Source organism: Aquarana catesbeiana, linkage group LG07 (genome assembly GCF_042186555.1).
Source record: "Aquarana catesbeiana isolate 2022-GZ linkage group LG07, ASM4218655v1, whole genome shotgun sequence".
In the NCBI taxonomy this organism is placed as follows: domain Eukaryota; kingdom Metazoa; phylum Chordata; class Amphibia; order Anura; family Ranidae; genus Aquarana; species Aquarana catesbeiana.
Genome location: NC_133330.1, coordinates 140,719,702 through 140,741,412, shown reverse-complemented (window position 1 = coordinate 140,741,412; position 21,711 = coordinate 140,719,702). Strand labels below are relative to the sequence as shown.

Below are 21,711 nucleotides of genomic sequence, written 5' to 3'. Positions count from 1 at the left end.
CAGTTGGGGCTTTATGGCAGAGTGGCCTGACGGAAGCCTCTCTTCAGTGCAAGACACATGAAAGCCCGCATGGAGTTTGCTAAAAAAAAACACCTAAAGGACTCAGAGATGGTGAGAAATAAGATTTTCTGGTCCGATGAGACCAAGATAGAACTTTTTGGCCTTAATTCTAAGTGCTATGTGTTGAAAAAAACAGGCACTGCTCATCACCTGTCCAATACGCTCCCAACAGTAAAGCATGGTGGTAGCAGCATCATGCTGTGGGGGTGTTTTTCAGCTGCAGGGACAGGACGACTGGTTGCATTTGAGGGAAAGATGAATGCGGCCAAGTACAGGGATATCCTGGATGAAAACCTTCTCCAGTGTGCTCAGGACCTCAGACTTGGCCGAAAGTTTACCTTCCAACAAGAAAATGACCCTAAGCACACAGCTAAAATAACAAAGGAGTAGCTTTACAACAACTCCGTGGCTGTTTTTGAGTGGCCCAGCCAGAGCCCTGACTTAAACCCAATTGAGCATCTCTGAAGAGACCTAAAAATGGCTGTCCTCCAACATTTACCATCCAACCTGACAGAACTGGAGAGGATCTGCAAGGAGGAATGGCAGAGGATCCCCAAATCCAGGTGTGAAAAACTTGTTGCATCTTTCCCAAATAGACTCATGGCTGTATTAGATCAAAAGGGTGCTTCTACTAAATACTGAGCAAAGGGTCTGAATATTTAGGACCATGTGATATTTCAGTTTTTCTTTTTTAATAAATCTGCAACAATGTCAACAATTCTGTGTTTTTCTGTCAATATGGGGTGCTGTGTGTACATTAATGAAGAAAAAAAATGAACTTAAATGATTTTAGCAAATGGCTGCAATATAACAAAGAGTGAAAAATTTAAGGGGTCTGAATACTTTCCGTCCCCATTGTATATTTAAATAAACCAGTTAAATGGGTTTTTAGAGCTGAGAAGAGAGGAAGTTCTATGCAGGTGTGCAACAGGAAGTTGGTCGGAGGAGCTTGGGGTCTTTTGACTCGTGTTTGGAAGTAAATTCCAGTTGTTTTATACTGTAATATAGTTTTGGGTAGAGAGCAAACAGGAGACATCCACGTTATTGTTGTAATATAGGTACAGAGAGAAGCCACATTGTTCTGTAGAGAAAGTGGGCGTAAGTGCGCTGTGCAATTTAGTCTGGCGACGCAGTGTACGGTCATACAGCGCTATGCGCTTGTGTATGCATACACTGTGAGGAGTAGAGACATAATTCGGGGGGTGATCTATGGTTGTTGACCAATCATTTGGCATAGTTAATAGTTGGTTGTTTAAAAGAGTGGTACTCTGTAGTTCTGTGCCAAAAGCGTTGGGACAACAAGCCATAGATTTGACGTCTCGGTTAGGGTTTCTAGTTGGGGGACTGGACCAGATATAGTGGTTGTAGTCTGTCAATCCACCGTAAAAGAAGGCACCAGGCGGTGCTCTCCTAAATGTGTACAATGTTCTCCCAGGATGCAGGGGTAAGACGATAAACCGATTCTAATCGCCATGGGTAATGAGCAATCCGTACAAGGGAAGGGATGCAAGGCTTCCCACAGTCAGACGGTTGCACAGTACATGAAGTCTAGCTTTGGGGAAAAGGCCATTAAACCCCTTAAAGATTGGCATATATGGTCAGAGGGTACAGTAGGGTGTATTCCTTTGGAAGGTACTTTTGATGTCTGGAGGTACAAGACCCCAGAAAAAAACCTTGGAAGTAGATCGGCTGTGGCTTCAGAAATCTGTAATGAGTTGATGGATGTGTAGTACATGCTTGTGTGACTAAAATTCTCAGGCCTGTTTTTGAACTTTGTGTGGCTGGTCCATACAAGATTCCGAGATTCCGAGATGCTCTCGTGTTTCTCCTATTGTATTTTTTTTCTATTGCTAAAAGAGTGAAGGTAGCATTCCATCTGATTGTTTTTGTTTTTTCATTTTTGTTTTGGGAACTATGAAATATCTCCCCCACATTTGTATCTAAATGTTTGTTTCATGTTTTAGTCTTCTAATTGTTTGTATGTAGTAACAATAATATGTTTGAACCTACCGTGACAGCCCTCTTGCGGGTCGTGGCTGTTGTATTTTAGTAGGAACACAGAGGGTTTAGTTATGGTCGGTTTTGAGGAATGTCAGTGACAATTTACCAATGTCCATGAATGTTGTATTGTTTACCATTCTTTGCAGGTTAAATATGAAGGATAGTGTAATAACTTTTGTTTATAAGTATCTTTTCAGGTCCAAGGAGTTTCTGAAAGTGTAAGTACATAGAAAGCAGGTGTATGTAGATAGCTATACACATGTATAAATTTACACGCCTAAGAAGGTAAAAGTATCATAGGCTATTTCACTGTTTCATCTTTTTTTTTTCTGCACCACCCTGAATGTCTCCCTCTAGTTTGTAATGAGGAAGAAAAGGGGGATGATAGTGGTGAGAATGACAATTTTCAAACCAATAATACTAACCGCTCTAATTCTAGCCAAGTTTGTGACCCAGTAGGACGACTGTCGTTCTTTGATGGAATTTGAATCAGCAAGCAGCAGTCTGGTGAAGGACGCTCCCATAAGAACCTTTTTGTCAATGGTTCCAGGTATTACACCCCAGATGGTAAGCCACGCACAGGTTATGCAGTGACCACAGTCATTAAGTTCCCAGAGGTCTGGGTTTTTGCCATATGAGGTTTGTTTGGCGGTCAACCAAAACCAGAGTAGTACTTTCCTCAGCAGCTGTCACCTACATTCTTAGTTGATGGGGTAGGTGCAGTCACTGTAACATGAAGTTCAAAAAGGTCCACCACAGGGTTCATGAGTCCCTCCTGGACCCTGACACAATAACCAGTTTACATTCTTTCCAACCAGGTGACTGGGTCATTGTAAAGAAGCTCAAGGAACGAGACAACTGGATCCATGCCAGCCACTGCAAGAAGCTGCACAACTACACCAAAGCATGAGGAGTATCTTTATTTATATTTTTAAAGTGTATTTTCCAACTAGCTAAGAAAGCAAACAGGACACATTATTGAGTCTACTCTGAGTCTCCACTGAGCTCTAGTGCCCCAGCGATGATGGCGCTACATGCTATATGTGATGTTCATATTGGTATGAGGAGTTTTGACAAACTAGTAAAATCCAAACAGACACTTGTCAATGGAATTTAATGATACATTTATAGAGGGTAAAATTAGTAATAATTTTAATGATAGCTCTGGTTCTTGCCAGCTTTGGTATAAGGACAACTAGGTAGCCCACGAGTGTGCTTCAACTTTAGTTTGGTATTAATGTGGATCTACAGCTTATAAGGTAATTCCCCTAATGCAAGAGGTTCATGCATCCGGGTGAAACTCATCCCAGCATCTTATGTCAGAGCCGATCGTGAGGATCTGATGGCGTGAGAGAAGGTAAGAATGGCAGGGACAGCTGGAAGGGAATTGCTCACCAACCCCGACCAGGTCTGGGCATGGTTTCCTGCTTGTATACGTGGGGGCTTGAGCTTATGAAGCAATTGAACAAATTTCTCATCCGTTGTGGATGGGATGTTCAATGTAACTGTTGAAGCTACAAAGAAAGTTCCCACAGTCTAATGCCCCGTACACACGGTCGGACTTTGTTCGGACATTCCGACAACAAAATCCTAGGATTTTTTCCGACGGATGTTGGCTCAAACTTGTTATACCTACACATGGTCGCACAAAGTTGTCGGAATTTCCGATCGCCAAGAACGCGGTGACGTACACCACGTACGACGAGACTAGAAAAGGCCGGTTCAGAACCAAGCGCGGCACCCTTTGGGCTCCTTTTGCTAATCTCGTGTTAGTAAAAGTTTGGTGAGAGACGATTCGCGCTTTTTCAGACTCGTGGCTTTCAGATCGTTTTCTGCCATTCAGTTTGTGCTTGTGGGTTTGTATCTGCTCTTCAGTGCGTGCAAGCAAGTTCCGCGTGACTTTAAGTAGTCATTGTATTCTTGTTCGTTCGTTACTGGTTTTCAGGTCGCTCTTCACAGGCCTTGCTGTTCTTCAGTGCGTTCTGTTACTTCGTTCTGAGCAGCCGACCGTTTTCTAGCCATGTTTCGTATGCATACTCCTCGTACAGTTCGTGCTGTGCGGGGGCTTGGTGTTGGGGTCCTGACCTTGACACAAGTCCAGTCCATGAACAGGGTGGGGAGGAGTTCATGGACCAAGAATTGGTTGCTTCAGCGTGCCCAGTTCTGTCATATGCCTTTGCTCCGTGAGATCCGTGAGAATAATCCTGATGATTTCAGGAACTTTCTCAGGATGACGGACCCCGTATTTCACCGTTTGTTGGCTTCGCTGACCCCCTATATCAGCAGGCAGGATACCTGCATGAGGCAAGCCATCACTCCGGAGCAGAGGTTGGTCGCTACCCTGCGGTATTTGGCCACAGGGAGAAGCCTGCAGGACCTCAAGTTCTCGACAGGCATCTCCCCCCAGGCTCTTCTTTGTGGACATTTACTGCTTGTGTTTGTTTGAGCTGACCCTGACAGAAATGTGTGGAGTCCAGAAAATGTCGTGATTGTGTAACCTTATACAAAGCACTGTTGGCTGTTATTTACTAAATGCAAAGACACTTTTCACTACAAGTGCACTTGCAACTGCACTGAAACTGCACTTGTAGTGCAAAGAGGATTTGCCCTTAGGAAATTACCCCCATTTTCTCATAAAACAACAATTACATCACCCCAAAAGTGTTGTAGTGTTGAAACAATAATCCACACATTCTTGATGAGCAATCTTTTAAATACCTGCACAATCACATGTGCATTTACCAAAGGTTTTTCTGACAAACCAACATGTTTGTTGTATAACAATTTTTGTGGTGTCATTATCCAAAATCAAAATGTGCATTTTATAGAAAACAGGCCCGTGTAAAACCCACAAGAAAGACACAAATCTTGATCTTACAAAGTTCACATTTGGTAGAACTTGAAGGCAATATCAGACATGAGTATTTAGGAACTGTGTTTGATATTGCGTTCAGATGGGGGGAAATCACCCCAGGAAAAGCCAAATTTGGAAGATGCACACAAATTTCCCAATGTAAACATGTGCTCTCTGCCATCACGGGGGATCAAGGGACGTGTTTTGGGGGAGAAAGCCCTTCCTCACCGCTACTTTATTATTGAGGAAGGGGTTGCACCCCCAAAACGCGTCCATTGATCTCCCGTGATGGCAGATAGCACATGTTGACACACTGTGTGCATCCTCCAAATTTGGCTTTTGGAAAAATCACAAAAACATTTCGCACATTGTAGCAGACAAAAGAAGAAAGTGATTTGGAGGGGCTTTAAACTCGCCCCAAAACATCAATGATGTTTTTATATTTTGGAATAACATCATTGATGTTTTGCTTGATGTTTTCCAATTGTAAATTACACCCCATGATCTCCCCGATCAGGATCTGGGCACTTTCGGATGTGAAAGGATCTTCATCCACAACCTCACGATCACCTAAAAAGAGAGGAAACCCAAAATAAATTAGGTCTAAAAAAATGCCGCCATCCATCTCTTATCTGAGCCTGTGGTCGCAGACACTCACCTGTTGTGGTGACTATTTCCACCACGTCTTCTTCCTCCTGCTCATCTTGTGTTGGGTGGATTTCCCCTTCTTCCAGAGGGGGGGGGGCTCTGGTCTCCTCGGATGAGGGGTGTCCTCCGAGTCTTTTCTCCCCTATGTAAAACAAAAATGGTATACTTAGCACACAGATATTTGATGGCAGAACTATAAAGATGAAACATTGCTTGGAAGTGGGGTACAATTTTCTATTTTAGCCGAGTTCCAAGATGTAGCTTTTTTAGTGTCCTTTGTCAAGCTGCAATACTTTACCTGTTTGGTACAAGCTTCACAGATGTAGCCCCCCCTATAGTATACCCTGGAGCACCTTTGTGGCCCCCTAATAAAAATGGCGTTTTTGTGTCCCACACTAGTGCTCCAGTGTCCAGATGTGAAAACAGCTGCTGAGTGTCCTCTCCTTACACACAATCTAGTTTGCATTGCATTCTAGTAACAAAGCCATCTACACAACCAAATTCTTTGAAGACAAGTATAGGGCCTCAAAATGGTGGCCAAATGCATATGGCCTAAACAATGGTATTTTATCGTTCGAAATAAAAATGTGTGATCCGAACGAATAATGTGCCCATGAACATGAAAGTTGCCATTTTAAACTGTACAACAGTTCCTAAAAGCACATGGAGCAGCACGAACGTAATAAACACAAGAACAATAGGAACACAGCACAACTACTTACTTTTTTGCAGCACTCTCCGGATCTTTCTGTACTGCTCATGTTCTCGTAATTTCAGGTCCGACCACCGCTTCCTGAGCTGATCTTTTGATCGTCATACCCTGAATTTCCAGTGCAGACTTCTGACCACTTTCGCCATGATCTTGGCCTTTCGGACATTGTGGTTGGGGTAAGGCCCATACTTTCCACCATAGTCGGCCTTCTTCAGGATGTCCACCATCTCCAACATCTCCCCAAAGGACATATTTGAGTCCTTTAATCTCTTTCTGGATCGGGACGTTTCAGGCTCCGGCCTTTCCTCCTCCTCCTCGTTGCTGTAATTAGCACTATCCAGCTGTCTATCCGCCATGTGGTCTTCCTCCACTGCGCCGAACGAAAAGGGGCGGGGAATAGAATAGAAAGAACGTCAGGGGCGGACGGAGTTATACGCATGCGCAGTGTGTATAAATCGTAACGCGCGCGTCTTACGTACGATCTGTGAGCGGAGGAAGGAGCATCGGAGACGCTGATCGTGCTAACGAAGGTAGGATCTGAACTTGGGCCTATACTGCTTCGAAATGGAAGCCTATATTGTAACAAGAATAGGGGAGTTTGGCCTGACATTAGGGTTTGTCTTGTGTTGTGTCTTGCAGAGAAAATGGATTAGTTCAACGACCACAATTTCCTGCCCCTGTTTATTGACAAGTACAGGGAGCTGCCCTGTCTGTGGCAAGTGAGACACCCCCACTATAATCACAAACAGAAGAGGCAGGCAGCGCTGGAGAAACTGCTGGAGTTGGTGAAGCCGGTGGTCCCCACAGCAACCATCCCTTATTTAAAAGCTAAAATTGGTGGTCTGAGGAGCACTTATCTTAGGGAGCGCAAGAAGGTCACAGATTCCCAGAGGTCCGGAGCTGCAGCAGATGACATTTATGTCCCCAGGCTGTGGTACTATGAGAGACTGCGATTTCTGTCAGACCACACTGAAGTCAGGGAATCCCTCTCCACTCTTCCTTCCACTCTTCCTTCCATCCCAGCTGAGGCTTCCGATGTCCAACCTGGGCCTTCCAGCCAGGAAGAAGTGGAGGAGCCCAGCTGGAGTCAGGTATAGCATTCTTCGACAGATTTCTGGGCAATAAATAAATGATGTTTACTAGATGTTATTATTGATCATTAATTGCTGATTAAAAAAAGTGTTTTACATATCAATAGACAGTAGTGGTCACCCAAAATTGGGACAAGAATGCAAAATGCTGGGCTCAGAAGGATAGTCTGTTATATTTGTTAACATTGAATTTGCAGCAGTCAGGAGGTGAAAATTGTGTGTGATTGATGTAAATAAAACTAAAACTATGTCCCTTTTTCATACACAGGAAGACCTCAGCCAGGAGGAGGCTGTGGAATGTGGCAGTCAGGATGAGGCGGGGATTATTAGTGTCAGTCAGGAGGAGGAGGGGATTATTAGTGTCAGCCAGGAGGAGGCGGGGATTAGTGGCAGCCAGGAGGAGGAGGGGCTAAGTGTCAGCCAAGAGAAGCCTGGGACAAGTCGCAGCCTGACTGAGTCTCAGGTTCCTCCCCTCCGCCTGCCACATAAACGAGCCAGGAAGGCCACTCCCAGTCCTGTGCAGGGTTCAGCATACAGGCTGATCCAGGAGGCTTCGGCGTCCCTCAGAGCCTTCCCCAGTCCTGAAGAGGCCTTTGCCTGCATGGCTGCCACCAAATTGCTGGGCATGCAGGAGGGCCAACGCAAGATCTCTGAGGACCTGATTTATAAAGTCCTTCGTAAGGGGGAGAGTGGGGAACTGACACACAAGACGGATGTCATTGAGATCGACGATCCTCCTCCTCCTCCTGCTGCCACAACTCCACCACCACAGCCACAGCGTGGAAGGAGGCGTGGAAGGAAGACCAAAGAGTGATGACCCTGGGTTCAGTCTGGTCTGACAGAAGATGCAGTCTCTCGTATGACCACAGCCTGGGGACATAGATGTCATCTGCTGCTTTCCGGATCTCTGGGACTTCTGGACCAGACTGCCCTCCCTTAGATATGGACTCCTCAGGCCACCAATTTTGCTTTTAAATAATTGATGTCTGCCCTGGGGGTCCAAGGCTTCGCCCACTTCTGCAGTTTCTCCAGCGTTGCCTCCCTCTTTGTTTATAGTTGTGACCCCTTAATAAAATATTTTTAGGTAAATTCTACTCTCCTGTGTGTGTTTTCATCCAAAAAGGACAGTTTGTTGGTGAGGATTCAGGTACATTTCTAACATAAAATGTGAAATTAACAAGGGACAACAACACCAAACAATCTCCTACAGATTAAATAGAACAACATATCAATGGTGTTGTGGGAACTTGTCACAAAAAACACACAAACATTTTCGGGAGTACAAATCAAAAGCACCAAAAAAAAAAATTAAAAAAGAGAAACACAAAAAAAGATTCTACATTAAAGTAAAAAAAAAAAAATATGTTGTCAGATGTGAGAAATCAAAATATATTGAGGGAATCCCGATAAATAGTAACGAAAGAAGTTTGTGAGAAGTGTGTGTGAATATGAGCAGCAAAACGACTTAATTCTTGTCACATTATAAAGAAGAAGAGAGTGCTCTGTATTAAACCATTTTTAACATTGCAGCGTGACGAAAGTGCTGTATCCATTGCGAACGCTAAGTTTACCAGAACGAGCTGTCCCGTGTCGGAATTTCTTCTGAGCATGCGTGGCACTTTGTGCGTCGGAACAGGCCACACACGGACGGAATTGACGCGATCGGATTTTGTTGTCGGAAAATTTTACCTCCTGCTGTCCAACTTTGTATGCCGGAAAATCCGATGGAAAATGTCCGATGGAGCCCACACACGGTCGGAATTTCCGACAACACGATCCGATCGGACAATGTCCATCGGAAAATCCGACCGTGTGTACGGGGCATTAGAGGGATTTCTGGGAATTCATAGGTAAAGCTTGTTGTACCTGGATCAGGGATACTGGTGACAAAGTTCAGGCGTATATGGATAAGGTTTAGATCCCTGCAAGGCAAAGCCAGAGCTATAGCTAGTGAAGGTTGACGTCCTTTTAAGGGTCTGGGAATCTTTGGGGATTTTTTTATTTTGCAGCGGATCATAGTTGAAGGAAGTAGGGGTATATATACTCATGTTGTTTTTGTTTCTATTCCTTCTATATGCCGTGATGAGGTGCTACTGTTGCCTGATTGGACGAGTGAACAGAGCCCGAGCAGACGAGATGCCCCGAAGCCCAACCCACGCACAAGACACAGAGGATCCCAGACCTTCATGTCCTCCTCTAAGTCATCCCTGCTGAAGAACAGAGTCTATATGTCAAGCCGTATTTTCCTTTTTATGGACTGTAAGGACTGATTCATTTCCAGGTGTAAGAAGAAGATCAAGATTCATTGAGGGACACATGGAAGCATATGACAAGAGCAGGGATTGTTGTGGAAATTTTATGAAGATGTATTTTAATATGTATCGTCATAGTGTCTCCCAGTGTTAGTTCTCCCATAACCTGCTCTAAAGAGCTCACTGGGGCAGAGTTACACTGGTTGAGATCCGTTTGGTAGTGGAAAACTTCCTGAGGTTGAAGAGAGGTGTTTGCAGAGTGGGGATATGTCCGCTGGCGAAAGTGCCCCTGTGCGATGCACAGATGTTCGTCTGGGGGGATGTGTTCGCTCTGCAAAGACATTATTGGTTTAGCGGATGTGAGCTTGTGTCACGCCTGTATGCCTGATCAACATATTTGAGGTGCCATGGCATACACCTGCAGATAATCTCCCATCAGCAGGAACGGTAATCATTGGTTGTTGTATAAACTCATATCCGGTTTGGTCATATTCTGTTTGGTCAGATCCTGTGAGGTCATATCCTGTGAGGTCATATCCTGTGGAGGAGGCGATTGGCTGTTGGGGCCAGGGCTTCCTGTTTTTGACTTCCTGTTTGTGTGTGTGTGTGTGTGTGTGTGTGAATAAAAGCAGAGAGCCTCTGCTCGGCAGGCAGATGAAGGAACAATGGAGCTAAGATGGTGATTATGTCTGTTTACTGGGGACAAGGGGAGACATAGGTTATTTAAAGATGGATTATACCTTTAGACTGAGAGGGTACTTATTAGCGCAAAAGAGGATAGTGGGTTTATCCACGACACTGTGCAAGCCAGTAAATCAGGAAACCAGAGGTCAACGTAGTTGGAGGCAGCAAACAGGATCAGGAACCAGAAGGGACATCAGCCAAGCTAATCTTTAACAGGAACACAGCAGAGAATCTACATATATGTTGACCAAGGCGAAGGCATGGGAGAAATGAACCAGGCAGTTTAAATAGCCAGAAGGGGCTGGCTGATGAGCAGGAAATGATCACCAGGTGAGGCACTGTGGACGATGAATGCTGTAAATTAACCGACAGCTGTGCACTGAGAAGGGAGGGCTGAGCCCAGGCCTGACAATATTTTTTGTGTAGAAGTACTATCAGAAGAGGAAATACAGCTGAAAACTATGCCACAGTCAGGGGTCAGGCACCAGTAGCTACAGCATTAGAGAGGCTCTGACCAACCAGCAGGATAAGTACACAAACAGGTCATCCTGGAAGAAGACATGGGTCTAAGCACTAACTGGTATTCACCTGGGCTCCTAATAGTGGAGTTTGCTGCATTTTAGTACCAGGTCCCACCCCACCAGGAGGTGAACAAGCCAGTTCAGTAGCAGATATAGCAGGTTGGGATCAAGCAGAAGCCTAGTCAGTAAACAAGCCAAAGATCAGTAACAAGTGGTTGCAGATTGGGAAAAAGCAGAAGCTTAGTCGAGGAACAAGCCAAAGGTCACTAATAAAAGGTTGCAGGTTGGGATCAAGTGGATGCATAGTCGAGAAACATGCCAAAAGTTGGTAATAAGTGGTAGTGGAGATAAGGACAGCTGCAGGTACACACAGGAACAAGATATCGACTGAGAGAGCACAATAATCTGGCAAACAGCAAATGTAGAGGTATGGCTTAAATCAGTAAGTTCATGGGAGGAGCAAAAAGTTCAAGGTTCACCAAAAGCAAGAGACAAGGCAAGATTGTCCAAAGAGATCAGAGTGGGAGCTGGCCAGTATCTCAGGTGGCACAGCGAGAAGAGTTGGAGCCAGACAACACAGAGGTTGCAGGTTTATATCCAGACCCTGAGAAAATATTTTGGGAAAAAACTACCTATTACAAATATTTTTGTGGTGGAAATCAATCATATTGGGTTGCTGCTGCTGTATGTAAATTATATTAATTTGTGGCACTGCAGATATAATTTACTATTTGTGATGAACAAATCCCTGCTAGTGGCCATTATATACAGTGGGGACGGAAGTATTCAGACCCCCTTAAATTTTTCACTCTTTGTTATATTGCAGTCATTTGCTAAAATCATTTAAGTTCTTTTTTTCCTCATTAATCTACACACAGCACCCCATATTGACAGAAAAACACAGAATTGTTGACATTTTTGCAGATTTATTAAAAAAGAAAAACTGAAATATCACGTGGTCCTAAGTATTCAGACCCTTTGCTCAGTATTTAGTAGAAGCACCCTTTTGATCTAATACAGCCATGAGTCTATTTGGGAAAGATGCAGCAAGTTTTTCACACCTGGATTTGGGGATCCTCTGCCATTCCTCCTTGCAGATCCTCTCCAGTTCTGTCAGGTTGGATGGTAAATGTTGGAGGACAGCCATTTTTAGGTCTCTTCAGAGATGCTCAATTGGGTTTAAGTCAGGGCTCTGGCTGGGCCACTCAAAAACAGCCACGGAGTTGTTGTAAAGCCACTCCTTCGTTATTTTAGCTGTGTGCTTAGGGTCATTTTCTTGTTGGAAGGTAAACTTTCGGCCAAGTCTGAGGTCCTGAGCACACTGGAGAAGGTTTTCATCCAGGATATCCCTGTACTTGGCCGCATCCATCTCTCCCTCGATTGCAACCAGTCATCCTGTCCCTGCAGCTGAAAAACAACCCAACAGCATGATGCTGCCACCACCATGCTTCACTGCTGGGACTGTATTGGACAGGTGATGAGCAGTGCCTGGTTTTCTCCACACATACGTTTAGAATTAAGGCCAAAAAGTTCTATGATCAGACCAAAGAATCTTATTTCTCACCATTTTGGAGTACTTCATTGGTTTTTTTTAGCAAACTCCATGGGGGCTTTCATGTGTCTTGTGAGGAGGGGCTTCCGTTGGGCCACTCTGCCATAAAGCCCCGACTGGTGGAGGGCTGCAGTGATGGTGGACTTTTTACAACTTTCTCCCATCTCCCGACTGCATCTCTGGAGCTCAGCCACAGTAATCTTTGGGTTCTTCTTTACCTCTCTCACCAAGGCTCTTCTCCCCCAATACCTCAGTTTGGCCGGACGGCCAGCTCTAGGAAGAGTTCTGGTCGTCCCAAACGTCTTCCATTTAAGGATTATGGAGGCCACTGTACTTTTAGGAACCTTAAGTGCAGCAGAATTTTTTTGTAACCTTGGCCAGATCTGTGCCTTGCCACAATTCTGTCTCTGAGCTCTTCAGGCAGTTCCTTTGACCTCATGATTCTCAGGTGTGTGGCTTTCCTAATCAAGTCCAATCAGTATAATCAAACACAGCTGGACTCAAATGAAGGTGTAGAACCATCTCAAGAATGATCTGAAGAAATGGACAGCACCTGAGTTAAATATATGAGTGTCACAGCAAAGGGTCTGAATACTTAGGACCACGTGATATTTCAGTTTTCCTTTTTTAATAAATCTGCAAAAATGTCAACTATTCTGTGTTTTTCTGTCAATATGGGGTGCTGTGTGTACATTCATGAGGAAAAAAAATGAACTTAAATGATTTTAGCAAATGGCTGCAAAATAACAAAGAGTGAAAAATTTAAGGGGGTCTGAATACTTTCCGTCCCCACTGTATCTGGTCAGAGCGTGGGTGTTACATTTGTATTTTAGTTGCTGCTGTATGTAAGTCAAGCAATCATGTAAAAGTAAACTAAATTAATAATGGGCGTGGACAGGATGTGGAGGAGGCAGGCTGAACTTCACCTGTATTCGCCTGTTCACCAAATAGCGAACAATTTGGGGTGTTGCGGCAAATTCAAAAGCCGCGGAACACCCTTTAAAAGTCTTTGGGAGAAATCAAAAGTGCTAATTTTAAAGGCTTATATGCTTGGTATTGTCATAAAAAGTGTTTGGGGACCTGGGTCCTGCCCCAGGGGGCATGTATCAATGCAGAAAAAAGTTTAAAAAAACTGACTTTTTTCGGGAGCAGTGATTTTAATAATGCTTAAATTGAAACAATAAAAGTAAAATATTCCTTTAAATTTCGTACCTGGGGGTGTCTATAGTATGTCTGTAAAGTGGCGCATGTTTCCCGTGTTTAGAACAGTCCCTGCACAAAATGACATTTCTAAAGGAAAAAAAGTCATTTAAAAGTACTCGTGGCTATAATGAATTGTTGGCTTTCCCGAGGCGTCAGAGGGGGGCTGGTATGGATTTTGAGGGGGGCCCCTATGCCATTTTTTTTTTTTAAATTGGTGCAGGTTTCCCCTTAATATCCATACCAGACCTGAAGGGCCTGGTATGGAATTTGGGGGGACCCCCACGCAATTTTATTTTTTTAATTTTGGTTTAGGGGTCCCCTTAAAATTCATACCAGACCCAAAGGGCCTGGTAATGGACTGCGGGGATCCCATGCCGTTTTTTTTCAATGACTTATCTGTATTGCTGGACCCAACAATTCATTATAGCCGTGAGCTTTTAAATGACTTTTTTTTCCTTTAGAAATGTCATTCTGTGCAGGGACTCTTCTAAACACGGGAAACATGCGCCACTTTACAGGCATACTATAGACACCCCCAGGTATGAAATTTAAAGGAATATTTCACTTTTATTGTTTCACTTTAAGCATTATTAAAATCACTGCTCCCGAAAAAAACGGCCATTTTTAAAACTTTTTTTGCATTGATACATGACCCCTGGGGCAGGACCCAGGTCCCCAAAAATGATACAGCATAAATGCGTCATTATGCATTTCACTACTTTTTCAGCTTTGTGTCACCTGCTTCATTTAAAGTCCCAACCCCTTTCCTCCTATATTTTAGATTTAGGGATGGAGGCGTATGACTTTATTATGTCAAAAGCCTCATTGAAAGTCCCAGCACCTTATACCCAATTTATGATTTAGAAATGGAGGCACGTGACCAACAATTGTATATAATTGTTGATCAGGTTTAGGTTCTTGATCAATATTGTTATTCCAATTCTGTATTTTTTCTTATCACAGGAAGCAGATTTGACCCTTTGTGGTCTGTGATTATCTATAGGTTATTTAGTATTCACACTCATATTTGTTTAGTACTGTGCCCTATTATGGCTAAATTACATTTTTCATTCACTCGTGGTTCTACTTTGCTGGGCTGATTGTCTCTTTCTGTGCCTGGAAGCTGCGATGTGCACCTGGGACCCGTCCATTTCCCCTCCATCCCTGTAGGGCACAGGGAATTGGGCCAGTGCCCACTTCATGCACATGAGCGCCACGCCCATGCCTGGACTTTGATCCATTGAAGCCATTACGCCAGCGCTCTCTTTGAACATCATTAGCGGGTTTATGAGGGAGGCTGTTTAGCGCCAATTGTCAATGTAATGTGTTGTATTGTATTTGTATTGTATTTTCGGACTACAACTGTAATGTACGATCTGCTATAGTACAAGAAAAATGTTGGATAATTTTGCATTAATTTGTCCTGATCAGCTTTTGAAAGCTAAGTACTAACGATCAGATTATCGTACGATCTCTTCAAAAGCAATATTTTTTCGTACAGTTTTCTGATCGTGTATACAGATCTTTAGTATGATGGCTACATTGTGTTTTTTAAAGACAATTATAATTTGTGCCAGTCCATTATATATTACAGTATATAAATGAATCAATCTCTCCTCAATCATCCAGTAATATGTGCATTGTTCATAATCCTTGTGCTCCCTCCACCGGTTATGCTCCACCTTGTAGGCTTATTTAATGAGCCTTCAAAAAATGAATAATCCTCTGGAACGCTCCTTATAAGCTGCCTGTGAGCTCCAATCACATCGATCCCTTCAGGTATTGAGCCACCTTACTGCAGCCCGTGATCTCCAAACACATCGACCACCTCTTCTGCTGCCAATTTCAGCAATGTCACCTCTACCTCGTATCACCACGTTGCTGAAATTGGCAGCTGAGGAGGTGCTCAAATTATTTGGAGTTCACAGGCAGCAGTAAGGAGGCTCAATACCTGAAGGGATCAATGTGATTAGAGTTCACAGGCAGCTTATAAAGAGAAGGAATGTTATAAGGAGCGTTCCAGAGGATTAATCATTTTTAAAGGCCCATTAAAAAAGCCTGGGAGTCCCCAGATGAAGACACGTGACGGTGTCGTAACACGTAGGGATTGGCTGGAGCGGCACACACACTGAAGCACAAGTGAGAGGGCGCTGAGAACGCCAGATCATTCACTATTTACTCTGCCTGTTTTAGATGTTTTAAATGTAAGAGGAATAATCAAATAAATACCCCCCTTTGATTTTAAAACGTTAATACACTAGTGGAGCCTTTCTTCTCTCTCCTCCTCCCCTATTTTTATTTTTATCTCCCCTGAAACTGAGTTTTACCAGAGCGGAGTGACAGAGAAGAAAGTATGGAGAGATAACAACAAAGAAGGAGAGGCTCCCAGACACTGCTTCTACGTCTTAAAGTCTCAACAACTCAAATGCCCGATTATTGCAAAATTAAGGTGAGAGTTCTGTGAGACCACACTAGGAGGCAATATTACAAGAATAATACACCCAGTATACAAGATAGAACAGATCTGAATAGAAGAATCATTTTAATACCTTTTTATCATTGCCATCTATCTATTTTTCTCAAGAACTTTATGTTTTTATTTTTAGACATATTTTCTTTATAACTTTATCACATGCACTTTAAGGTCACATTTACGTGAATTCTGACAGCACTATTTTAAAGATCACTGCTGGTTCTTTTATTGTTTATGAATTTATTTATGATGGGTTGCACATAATATTATTTATCAGAACTTTAGAAAAATATTTCACTCACAAGAATTTATTTATTTATGCTAATTTATTCACGTATTTAACCTGTTTTAATTCACGACATTTGTGTCACAATACTATAATAGATTTCTATATATTTGCACTTAATTTTATAGCACCATCACTTTACTAATAGATAGTGGGAATTGCTATATGTTGCAAACATAGAGATCGCTGATCCTAGCAACTACAGCTGTAGCAACCATTATCCAAAAATCTTAATTTTGTCTATGTTTACACAGATTTGCACATATTTATTGAGTATTGGTGATATTGCGCGAAATACATTCAAATATCTATTGTATCAAGTGTTGGTGTGAAACACCCTCATTTTGCTGCAATATTTATACCGTTTTATAGGAATACTCAATTAGAAATGATTTAGTCACTATTATTTATTTTACATCTACCAGCGCGAAGGAAAATTTTTAATAATTCACTAACCAAACACTGCCATGAAGACCAAGGAACTCTCCAAACAAGTAAGGGATAATGTTGTTGAGAAGTACTAGTCAGGATTCGGTTAAAAAAAATATCCAAATCTTTGATGATCCCTAGGAGCACCATCAAATCTATCATAACCAAATGGAAAGAACATGGCACAACAGCAAACCTGTCAAGAGACGGCTGTACACCAAAACTCACGGACCGGGCAAGGAGGGCATTAATCAGAGAGGCAGCACAGAGACCTAAGGTAACACTGGAGGAGCTGCAGAGTTCCACAGCAGAGACTGGAGTATGTAAATAGGACGACGATAACCTGTATGCTCCATAGAGTTGGGCTTTATGGCAGTGTGGCCAGAAGAAAGCCATTACTTTCAGTTTGGGAAATGGCATGTGGGAGACTCCCAAAATGTATGGAGGAAGGTGCTCTGGTCTGATGAGACCAAAATTTTTGGCCAAAGAAAACGCTATGTCTGGCGCAAACCCAACACATCACATCACCCAAAGAACACCATCCCCACAGTGACAGCTAGTTAGTTAGTGAGGATGTGTAGAATTATGTTGTGGTCTTGTTCGTGGCTGTGAACATAATGTTTTATAAGATATAAGTCTCATAATGTCTTTATACTGTCCTTTCTCTCTTTCTTTGCCTATCTAAAGTATGAGAAACTCAAATGCTACTCTCAGGCTTGAGAGTTACTGTTACTGTTACTGTGTTGGAACAGACGTTGGGGACAACATCTATTGTAGTGGGGGGAGTATGTAGCGCTGGTAGATTTTCAATCTACCGCAGGTTAGGTAAATTTAGTAAATTGTGTGTTAGGAAGGTTAAAAGTTCGCCTCTGTTCCAGCTTGGCTGACATTGTGTGTGCTTCCGTGCTGACCGGTGGGTGTCGCTGTTACCACTGGTCAGTGTTGGAAAGGCAACGTGTCAAAGTGTATAGATGCTCCTCTGTCTCGGAGACAAGCTCGGTGGAGGTGGTCCTCCGAGTTGCATTCTGGGAAGGGGGTATTTATGGGACAGACGCCATGTTCTAGGTTCGTTTTTACAGCCACCTGCTGGCCCTCCTGGCTGACAAGTATGCATTAAGGAGCTACCTCGTGGTCCTCCGATCGGGAGGCCCACGATGTTGCAGCGCAGGCGTGGGCCCAGAGGCTTGTCTGGGGCCTACCACCGCGGCCAAGGAATGGTCCTGAGCTGTCGGTCCTGTGTGACGAAGATGGACGGCCGGGGAGATCCCAGGGGAGGACCCGTCTTGGAGAGATCACGCAGCATGCTGGTCTATAGAGGGGCCTGGTGACTCGGTCGAAGGATGTATCCAAAAAAAGTAACTATACAGCATAGTGTTGCCGGTCCGGCTTAAAGGTTCAGGCACTGTGACTGACTTTCATTGCAGAGAAAATCTGATACATCCTGTGGCAGAGGATCGTATAGATTTAACCCCAAAATGAGTCTGTGGCAGAGACTTTTGATTCGTGCTGCGTACTGGCTGCTAGACCGGTGAGAGAGGCCTATCCAGACGAGCAAGGAGTGTGTCCCACAAGGGGAGCACATTCCACCTAATTATCTGAATTCTACCAGGACATTTGTCGCTAAGATTCTATAAGAAGATGTTTGAGTTTCTCCTGAGAGTTTCCTTTTCCGCCTCTTTCCTGCTACTTCCTAAAGTTTGTTTGTTCAATAAAGCATTGAAAACGTACTCCAGTGTTGGTGCGTGTGTCGTCCAGAAGTAAACTCAACGGAACCCCTAGACCCGGTGCCGGTGAAACCAAGGGAAACAAGGTGAAGGTAACAGACCCGCTTAAACCAGCAGCTCCACCGTGAGTTAGTGCTACATACAGGTACATCCTAGGGATGGGAAATGGTTAAATGCTGATGTTTTTCTATGTGCTTGTGAATTTATGTAAGAAATTTTGTCATACTTGAACCAGTGGGTCATGTATATGTGCTGCTGCCATTCTCTCTGCATTCTGGAAAGTGTATTTGAACATTTCTTTTTTTATAGCTGTACCAATGGGGGCTGCTCACGTAGATAGGCTGCCATTTTCTTGCACACACTGGAAATTATCCACTATCAGGACGTGTGTGTGTGTGTGTGTGTGTGTGTGTGTGTGTGTGTGTGTGTGTGTGGGGGGGGGGCATAGTAATTGTTCAAGTGATGCTGCCATTGTATCTTGACAATCACAGAAACTGTAGGGCTGCTAGCTGTGCTAATGACTCTTCCTGCTGCTATTCCTATATGACTTCTGCTCAATGCCATCTGAAGATCTTGAATTGGTGGTGTCTATTTCAAATTATGCAGATAAAACTGGGTGGAGAAAGCTAGGGTTTGTTCAGGCCATAGTGGTTGTAGTGAATAAGGAGCACCGTATGAAATGTCATGCTTCATTCCTAAGTAAGAGTGCTGTGTGGATACTGTGCACAGATGGTAGAAAAGGTCCATCTCCGTTCCTCTATTGCATTTTTTTTTCATGTTACCAGCAAATTAGGTGATACTATAATGAGTAATGCCCTGTACACATGATCGGTTTTGCCGTCGGAATAAACTCCAAAGGTTTCTCCGACGGAACTCCGACGGAATTCCATTCAAGCGGTCTTGCCATCCAGAACAAGGTGACGTACAGCACATACGATGGGACTAGAAAAAAGAAGTGCAATGGCCAGTAGCCAATAGCTTCCATCTCGTACTTGCTTCAGAGCATGCGTCGTTTTTGGTCCGTCGGAACAGCATACAGATGAGCGGTTTTCCCGATAGGAATTGGTTCCGTCGGAAATATTTAGAACATGTTCCATTTCTAGGTCCGTCAGAATTTTCGAAAAAAAAAAGTCCGATGAGGCATACACACGATCGGAATAGACGATGAAAAGCTTCTGTCGGACTTTTTCTGTCGGACATTCCGCTGGTGTGTGAGCGGCTTAACTTGGAAGGTCTATTTTCATTTCTTGAAATCAAACAGTGAAATGTACTGTATAAAGCTAATGCTATATACAGTTTATACAGCACTTCTAGTGGGTGCATCTCTTAATTTAGCAAATAGTTTGTTTAGACTAGCTTTGTCCATTTGAACTATTTAAAGTCACAAGAAACCTATAGTAACGCTTTAAATATATTATAACTTTTACAAATAATAATATGTTTAACACAAAACAACCAGCAAGCACAAAAATATTCTTATGTATATATAAAACCATATATTCACTTTTTCACTGGTGCTGGAATTATCATCACAGAAGATTTTGAAAAAAAAATGATTGCATTTTAAAAATAAACACACTTAAAAATGTTACATGTTCACTAACCCTGGTAGCAGCATAAAGTTCAAATGATCTGCGCGGTCTCTTTCTGCTTTGTACAGCTGCGTGCGTTCTTCCACTAAATGTTCCAGGTTTCTGGAGTACATTTGAAGCCGCCTTATTAAGGTGTCCATGTAACTTTCATTGGTCTGATTATGAAAGTTGCTGCATGCAGAAAATAATTGCAATATTGTTAAATTAGAAAAAAATAATCATAAAATACATACAAGGAAAGTTTTAGGTAACCATCCATATCAGAATTGGTCTCTGTAAAAAAAATAAAAAGAAAGAAAGAACAAGATTATTGTAAAGAAAAATAAAGAAAGATCAACATGGGGACAAGGTGCTTTGGGGTCAGACCTCCCCATGTTGAGGGCATGTGGCCTGGTATGGTTCAGGAAGGGGGGCACTCTCTCGTCCCCCCCTCTTTTCCTGTGGCCTGCCAGGTTGTGTGCTTGGATAAGGGCCTGGAATGGATTTTGGGGGGGACCCCTACGCCATTTTTATTTCATTTCATTGATACATGTCCCCTGGGGCAGGACCCAGGTCCCCAAACACTTTTCATGACAATAACTTGCATATAAGCCTTTAAAATGAGCACTTTTGGTTTTTCATATTAGTGTCCCATAGACTTTAACGGTGTTCTGCGGCTTTCAAATTTGTCGCGAACACTGCATAATGTTCGTTGTTCGAACAACCAAAGTTCGGCCCGAACTTATGCTCGGGCCGAACCGTTCGCCCATCCCTAATCCTAAGCCAAAATGGTATATTTGCAATTATTTATACAGAAAGTTCCACTGACAGCCTAGAATTCTATCCTTCCACTGCTGTGTAGGCGCAGTAAAATGCTCCTCTTTCTAAAAAGGAGTGAATGATAGAAGTGCTTTGAATACTACTCAGTTCAAGAGCATTCAATACTATGCCTCATAAGCTTAACATTCCATGACTTTGAGCAGCCTGCTCTTTGAAATGCATCCCCCAAGCTTTCTAGCTGGGGTTTGGTGTGATAATGTTCCATCTGAAAACAATTGGTCAGTTATGAAGAACCAAGGATACTCCGGCACTGTTCTGCTGGAAGATGACTTTACTCCCAAAGCACCTTTGGCTTTCTCTATTAGTGGATGGATATTCCCTTGTGGAAGTTCTACTGAATTTTTCCATCGCTATTGCAGACAGTAAGACCTTTGTGAATGCCCTGTTGGAGATGTACAGACCGAAGGGGAGGCACTGAAACTGGTAGAGGAATTGAGGATGAATTGGGACAAGGAGGTGTCTGATAAACCTACAGAGCATCCAGTCTCCCAGGTTTATCAATAATAATAATAATTAATTGGAGGTTTTCCATCTTGCGCGACTCCAACTTCCTGTGCTTGTTGAGTTTTGTTTTTTTTCTTCAACTTTAGCACTGGGCACAGATTACACGATTTTGATTTTTAATTTTTTTTGCTAGGAACAGAGCTGAACTGAATCCTCATCTCCTCTGGGCAACTGGAACCTTCATGATTGCTGTTTTTTTTTTTAATCCAGCTACAAACTGGACCAGAATTTTTTGACCAATGTCATGCCAATATAGCCGATATGACCCACAGATCCTGAATATTTTCCATCCAGGTGTGTGCACAA

The 21,711-nt window shown here is 43.1% G+C and overlaps 1 protein-coding gene across 1 annotated transcript in view; it reads right to left on the bottom strand.

The window, feature by feature from the left end:
- The window catches only part of GUCY2C (guanylate cyclase 2C), a 1,918,134-nt gene that overhangs the window by 475,535 nt on the left and 1,420,888 nt on the right, over positions 1 to 21,711 (bottom strand). The window contains exon 21 of the mRNA XM_073591935.1: positions 20,095 to 20,253. Coding sequence (XP_073448036.1) covers positions 20,095 to 20,253 — 159 coding nt within the window. The remainder of the gene's footprint in view (positions 1 to 20,094; positions 20,254 to 21,711) is intronic.